General features: G+C 40.0%; 1 protein-coding gene across 1 annotated transcript; it reads left to right on the forward strand.

Moving 5' to 3' along the window:
* Positions 1–647: 647 nt before the first annotated feature.
* On the forward strand, positions 648–7958 carry gpr12 (G protein-coupled receptor 12). The gene is made up of 2 exons (XM_052596511.1): positions 648–791; positions 1910–7958. Exon 2 carries the CDS (start codon positions 1922–1924, stop codon positions 2945–2947), a length of 1026 nt encoding a protein of 341 aa, XP_052452471.1. The 5' UTR covers positions 648–791; positions 1910–1921; the 3' UTR covers positions 2948–7958.
* The last annotated feature ends 59 nt before the right edge of the window (positions 7959–8017 follow it).

Consider the following 8017-nt stretch of genomic DNA (forward strand, 5'->3'; position numbering starts at 1 on the left):
CACACACACACACACACACACACACACACACACACACACATATATATATATATATATATATATATATATATATATAGAAAGAATATATATATATATAAGAAAACTTTATTTAAAAAATGGGGACATAAATAAAATTGATATATATATATAGCTATATATAGCTACTGTTATTAAAACAAATTTTTTAATTGTTATTATTTTTTGGGTTGTAATAAAAGCATGTAGGTCCACCTCTAAATATAGCGTCATTGTGGCGTAAGCAGATCGTACGAAAACGTACGAATGAGATTTTATGAATTAGCCACCAATTCGCCAGAACCGAAAATGGTAACAAAAAGCCACAGGATTGCGTTGCAGCCTCGGCGTTGAGGACTGGCCAAAAAGTCATCGGTGACGATGATAACTAATTAAAATAATTTATTTTTTAATAAAAATGTAATTGGTTATTGTATTTTTGTTTATTTGTTCACGGAAATGCTCATGACAACAAACAGTCGCGTCGTTCAGCTTCCAAGCAGTTTACAGATAAATAGGTGACGGGACCTGGCTTCTGCTCTGGAGGAAAGCTCACCCCTCCCCGCTCCTCGCACAGCCGCAGTCGGTGGCAATGCTCGGGCAGACGGCGAAGAGCCGCTATCGCTGCTGGCTGTAACGCTCCTCCGGTCCGGCATCAGACTCCTCCATCCGTCCGCGCGGCGCTGCACCTGCGAGCAGAGCTGCCATTGAGTACCATGGCAAGACAAGAAGCACGCAAAAACATTTAAACAGGCGCCTCTCCTCCAAAAGACAAGGTAGGGAAGCCTCCAAATGGGGAGTGAATGGGAACCGGGTATATCTGAAATAAGTCTGCTTTGCATTTTACAACACATAAATGATTTTTACAGAGCAAGAGCTTAGGCATTATAATAATGCTAAAAGGACTGAGAGGCATTAATGCTTGCAGTGAAGATGTGCTATAAGAGTCCATATCTGATAGATGAAAGGATGCTGATGCAGGGGCGCTGTTATAAGCAGTGGAACCCGCCTTTATTTAATATCAGCACTCAAAAGGGGCCCTCCCTTCCTTTCTGATTCTCCACCATCATACTCTAGGCTATGATTTAAAATGATCTCAATAATAGCAGATTCATATATCCACTAAATACAAGTATTTGTGTCTTTAATCTATCTTAATTTGATTCTTTGTTCTGCACAAAAGAACAATGATTTTTAATAGACTAAGAGAAGGAATGCCTAATTGTAGTGAATGGCTAATTATCTACTCATTTCTTTAACAATGGATGATCTGAATGTTTAACTACCATCACATGCACTCAAAAATTTTTTTTTAATAAAAAATAAAAAACAATGCAAAAAATCTAAATAAAGACCCATTTTTGGTTAGCTCCATTGGTTATTTACCACATACAGTAAAAATTATACTATATTTATAGGTAAAATACATATAATCTTGCAGTAAATCACTGAAAAAAATAAAAAGTATCAATAATTTGAGAAATAGTGCATTATGCTTAAGGCATTATTTTTAAAATAATTTTGTTTTAAAACAAATACATTTATTTTGTAGTTATTGGTATGGCTCTTTCTTCTGTAAAAGATAGAAAGAAACCAAAAAGCTTCAGTTCCCATTGATTTCCATACGGACAAAATTTAGTGGGAACCAAAATTGGTTAACAACATTGGACACCAAAAGCATCCTCATAATAAACCACCTTCACTTTGTAATACCTATGTCATACTCCTCTCATGAAACAAATTTGTGTCCTCATAAACCACATATACACACACACAAAATGTATAGTTAACTTTTACTTTTTTGGGGGGGGAACAAAAGTAGTAGATTATTTTGATTTGGTCTTTTTTCTTTACCTATACACCTTATTATGTTTTTCTGTGTGTGCCAATTTAGACGGGAGGCAGAATGAGTGAAGAGGTGCCAGTTTCTCCCAGCTGGCTGGCTCAAGAGCCCACCTGGGTCAGCAGCGGCGCAGGAAGCATAGAAAACATCACCGTCGGAACATACCCACCTGCGGTTGTCTTGCCGGCGAGGCCGCCCGCTGAGTTGCTGGTAAACCCATGGGACATCGTGCTGTGTTCATCCGGCACCCTTATAGCCTGCGAGAATGCCCTGGTGGTTTTGGTCATCTGGCAGAACCCAGCACTGCGTGCCCCAATGTTTCTGCTGATCGGCAGTCTAGCTCTAGCTGACTTATTGGCTGGTTTAGGGTTAGTCCTGCACTTTACCTTCGCTTACCTGCTAAGATCTGACTCGGCACAGCTGCTGACTGTAGGTCTGGTGGTGGCATCCTTCTCAGCATCTGTATTTAGCCTGTTAGCTATTACCATCGATCGCTACCTGTCGCTATACTACGCCCTCACCTACAACTCCGAGCGAACGGCCGCGTTCACATACACCATGCTGGTGCTTCTATGGGGAGTTTCATTGTGTTTGGGTTTGCTGCCGGTTACCGGTGTGAACTGCTTGGGCCAGGAGGAGAACTGCAGTGTGGTTTGGCCCCTAACAAGAAACAACGTAGCCGTTCTGTCCATCTCCTTCCTTCTACTGTTCGGCCTCATGCTTCAGCTCTACGTGCAGATTTGTAAAATCGTCATGCGTCACGCGCACCAAATCGCCCTGCAACACCACTTTTTAGCTGCAAGTCCTCACTACGTCACGACGCGGAAAGGCGTATCCACCCTGGCGATCATTCTGGGCACATTCGCAGCTTGCTGGATGCCGTTTACGGTTTACTCGCTCATAGCCGATTATACGTACCCGCCCCTTTACACATATGCCACCCTGGTTCCCGCCACCTACAACTCGGTGATCAACCCCGTAATTTACGCCTTCCGCAATCAAGAGATTCAGAAAGCGTTGTGGCTGGTGTGCTGCGGATGTATCCCTGCCAGCGTGGCCCATCGGGCACGGACCCCCAGTGATGTCTGATGTGCCTAGGGAATTACACAGGCCAGAGATTCCCCCAATACCCCCGGGACGAAAAGGGGTGTGTGTGTCACCCATTTATGTCTTCCCCTAATTGTTATGTGACAACCACTGCCACAAAATCGTTGCCTGATCCCAATCCGACCAGCTGCCACATCCTTTCCAAGAAAAAAAGGGGAAGAAATGGATGCTGTGTGGCAGTCAGCTGTAAATATCTTGTGTGTTTGTGTGTGTGTGTGTGTGTGTGTGTGTGTGTGTGTGTGTGTATATATATATACACATATGCTTTTCCATTTTTGTGGTTGTTTTGGCTTGGCCACAAAGACAGCCCCTGTTGCACAGGCTGTGAGGGAGAAGGAAGATGAGGGGCAGCACGAGGCAGTCCTCTTGACTGCATCCTGAAGTTCATTCATCTCGTCCTGCTGTTGCTGCATTCAAGAACGTGCGCTGAACGTTAAGTAACCGCGGTGTGCTAAAAATAGACCAGGGGCTCGGTGATCCGCGACTTGCATCCTCTGAATATACCGACCCGGAGAACGCACGCACGCGAGAGAGAGGGAGACAGGCACGCTGTCTCTTCTGTTTGATTTAAACCCCAACCCAAGCGTGGCCGAATGTAAAATGTCCTCCAAAGCAGAAAACCATGAAGAGCTAACTACAATCTCAGAATGAGAACCACTCTATAAATAACCGAACCCATCGATGCCTTTATTTTGGTTTAGAATGGAAGTCGAACTGTCTCTGCATTATCTTCCATAAATGAAAGTGACTGGGAGAAAGTGTATGTGTGTTCATCTAAACAGCCCCCTATGAGTAGAGGCTCACTTCAAAGAACTGTTGAGTACAAAACGTGCATTAAGTGGCTGAGAATAAGAGGTTTGTTTATATGCAGCGACATGGAGGATGGAACCGAATGTATTTTCTATTGATTTGCTTTTAATTTGCATTCTCATTGTCGCTCTGAATAGAGCACTGCTCCATTTATTATGTTCAACTGGTAATTATTACTGGATATGGGATAGCTGTCACAATGGTAGTTTATAGCAGTTTGCTTGAATTTTAAGTGTATTGCATTTGCAAAGAATGATGATTTGGGCATGGCATTATAGATATATTAATTAGAGGTATTTTGTTTGAAACAATGCGTGTAAAGCTTTTCACCCCACAATCAAAAGAAAATAATTATTGTACTTTGACATTATTTTCACAAACACAATTCATATGATTTATATAACCCCCTCCCCAAACAAAACAAATCAAGCTTGAAAAATTTGTAACAACTCAGAACACTTTTTCAGCCATTTTATACATGGCTAATGGATGACGCATATATGTCAAAGATATCTGAAATATAATGTTATATAATACATTTATAATCAAATTATATAATTAGTTATAATTATGTAATTTTATAATGTTAGTTTTCTTGTAATTAATAGATGCTTAGGTTAGGGTGTAAAAATTGACTTATCTATTATGGAAGGCCAACATTAAATAATATTCCCAAAATAATTTGCTTCATTGTAAAAAATATTTTGATTTTGGGGTGAAATATGACCTGGGCAAGATTTCATGAGATTCACCCCTGATAAATGATATTCTAAAATGATGAAACTGTTCAAAGATGTGCCAGCCAAGCAACACTTCCACTCTTAGATGAGCCTTCCGTAGATTTACATTCAATTTGATTGTTAGTAAACTGGTCAATCTCCTCAAACGGTCCACACAATACGATTATAATGAGGTAAACAGCTGGCCTCTTAAACCTAGCAAATGTCAGATGAGGGAGAATGTTATTATGAAATCAATCTTCTCGTACTTCCATCGCATCTGGGGCTGGAGTCATGCTACTATTATGAGCTGAAGTTCACCCCTGCTTTTTACCTTATGCCCTCCAAATGCCAACCAGCCACTATCCATTTCAGTGCTGTGGCAGAATCCATCAGCGAGCAATAACTAAGGACCAAGCGTTTCATCAAATAATAGCAATATTCTGGCAGCAATAACAGCCGTTCTCAAGCAAAACCAACACCTCAGCTAGATGGAGAAAAAAAAAAACATCCATGAAAAAACCACCAAGAATATACGAGTGGATTCCAATAAAGACTGAAAACTGTACTTATTTCAACATCATCCAAATGATATTAGTGAATTTGGGATTAGAAAATAAAGCAGAAACTGGACAGATGTCCCAATCCCTGTAAACATGTCCATAATCTCACAGCCTCGTGTTCTCTCGACCAGAAAGTGACTGAGCCCTGCCTGTGGTCATTTACGATATCTAACTATGAATGAAACCTCTCTGTACACTCAATGTGACCTACTCTGCCGTATGCATTTGCTTTTACGAACTTTAAAGATGCTTATAATGTGTGAGGAACGTGATGTGTAAGGCGTGACTGTCGGTGCATGTGTGTGCGTGTACGTGTGAATGCATGCATATATGTCCGTCTCTCCAGGGACAGTGATGTAGTTGGGGGTAATGATATATATTCCCCATAGACCTGCATGGGCTAGAGTGGATACCAGTCTTCCCATTGCACCCTCTTTACATCGTGCCTGCGGGTCGGACACACCCTCGTGACCTTTTTTGCCTGAGTGACCTCTATTTGATTCCACTGAAACAGCACATGAGCGATAGGGAGCAGGTTTGCGAGTTTTAATAGGGCTTAGCATGGAGGCGATGATTGGTCAGTTGCGGGCCTCGTCTGATCTTTGAGGAATAACTTATTTTGCTATATTTATCGAAAGTCTCTATTTTTTTCCCCCTCAGTCTGGATTCTTTCGGAATTCCTGAGATTTTTTTTTGTATTCTGATGCGCTGTACGGTCTCTTCTGAATGTATCGGCAAAGGAATTATTATCATTACTATGGCCGATCGTCTTGATTCTGTAAATAAGGCATGATACTTTAAGGAGGCATGATGGCAACTCTCACCTGATGTCAGGGAGTGATTTGGTGATGACGTATTTTTGTAACCTGAAAGTTAGCATCACCCTGGATTCTACTGACAAATACCAATAGGATTTTTTTCAGTGGCTTTTGGATTATTGCAGAAAAAAAACTCTGTGACCGTCAAAAATCCTGATAGTCGTCATAATAATCTTCACAAATTAATTTAAGCCTAAATACATTCACCAGAAGTAAAAAGATGAACAGAGTCAGGTTACCAGTTAACATTTTTTGGTTCCCAGAACATATATTCTAAGGTTCTCTGTTGGTTAGCCAGAAAAGTTTTCTTTATGTAAATAAAATGTTACCTTTAGGTTAAGAGAAGTTTCCTAGAACGTTTTTATTTGGTTCCCCCAAAAATAACCAAAAGGGAACCATATAGGAACAGTAGTGTAACGTGCTGTGTTTGCTGGGTAGACACCATGTTGAATTTAATGCGGAAAACAAGGCTGTGAGTTACAAAGGCACTCACTGTATAAAGGTCCTACACCACAGAATTTTTTTTTTTCAGAAACATGTTTCTTCGGCTGTCATCAACAGTCAGTGTGTAGACAACAGTACAATCCACTGAACGCCCTACTTTAGTCCCTCACAGCCTTGTTTCCATTTCTGTCAAACTATTAAATGTAGGGCTACCCTGACTTGGGACTAAACTAAAATTGCTTGCAAGAGCGTGATTATGAACCATTTTAGGTGAACTATAAGTGAACTATGAGTAGATTAATTTACCTGTTTTGTATGTATTTTTGAGACTTTGGAGCCCCATACAGTTAAGTGAGTGGAACTCACAGTCATAAATATATCACTGTGGTAATAACAGTAGCTGGCGGTATACGTGCATTTGTTGCTGTCCAAAGCAATCCACCCTTTTCGCGAATTTTATACCCGCTCCTCTAAATATACTCCTAGAACATGTTTGGCGTTTTAAAAGGATTTTATAACTGAGTTTTCAAAGTCAAAAACGACAACAACAACGACAAACATACATAAATATGGTTTCTTTAATGTGCACTGAAAGTCCCATTTAGCTACTAGTTAGCATCTAGGTTTTTCAATACTTTAAAAGCTTTAAAATGTCACAAGATATTGATGTATTTTATTTTATATGAAATATCTTGAGCTTTTGTTAACCACAGATCTTATTTCAGATATTTAACTAAAACCCAAATAACATTGACTTCAGGATGATCAAACTAGAAATGCTAAACCCTTATTTCTGGTTAAAGCCTACAAAAATACGTCATTCCTGCAATGCTTTATTCTGAAACAGTTAACCCTGAGCCACATTTCAGTGTCTCCTATTGCCTGGGCATGCTTGTCTACGGCTGATTGAGAGGGTTAATGCTCGATGCACAGCCGTTTGGTCAGAAATGACAGCGGGATTATCACGGTGGCTTTTGAGGGTTAGGCCTCTGCCTAAAACATCATATCTCCTTCTGTTTTTAAAAAGAGCTTTGTAAAATGATGTTACCATGCTTTGTGCCTGGTCACTGGTGGATTTTTCAAATGCAGATTGACATTTGGTGACTGAATCTTTGATTTAAATAGACTTGTATCCAACTGTAGATGTGTTCTGTAATCTAATGTAAGAGCTTGAAAATGTCAAACTAGAGGGCGGAAAAGGGCTCGGATGGGAGTCTGCCTCCGATTCTGGTTTATTTGAAGAGCTGAAAAGAAAATCATGTCTGGATTGATGTCTTGTGAGGAAACTTTATACATTTTACACTAAGATTCAGACTCGTTCTGTACATTATTTAGAAACTAGAATCGAAATCTTGAACAATCCAAGGGGCAGTCGGGTGCATCAGTTTCAGCATCTTGTGTACATGTATGCATAGTTTTAACTGTGAAATGCACTTTATTTTTTTGATGAGAAAAGGCACAACAAATGACTTGTCTGCAAAACAATATTATAAGGATTATAATCAACATGCACTAATTAACATCGTAAGACATTGTGTTAACGTGTTGTCTATTTTTCCAAGGTGTTGGTTGTATACTTTTATTGCTTTGGTTAGTTTAATGAACTGAGAGATCTTGTTAATTTTGTATTAAAAAGAATGTGCTGTGCATTAAAAATATCCTCGCCTGGGTTTATTCACACTCGCACATCAATTGGCC

Source organism: Carassius gibelio, chromosome B24 (assembly GCF_023724105.1).
Source record: "Carassius gibelio isolate Cgi1373 ecotype wild population from Czech Republic chromosome B24, carGib1.2-hapl.c, whole genome shotgun sequence".
NCBI lineage: Eukaryota > Metazoa > Chordata > Actinopteri > Cypriniformes > Cyprinidae > Carassius > Carassius gibelio.

Excerpts from the sequence above, each read along its gene's own strand:
- gpr12 (XM_052596511.1), top strand. The coding sequence starts at position 1,922 with ATGAGTGAAGAGGTGCCAGTTTCTCCCAGCTGGCTGGCTCAAGAGCCC.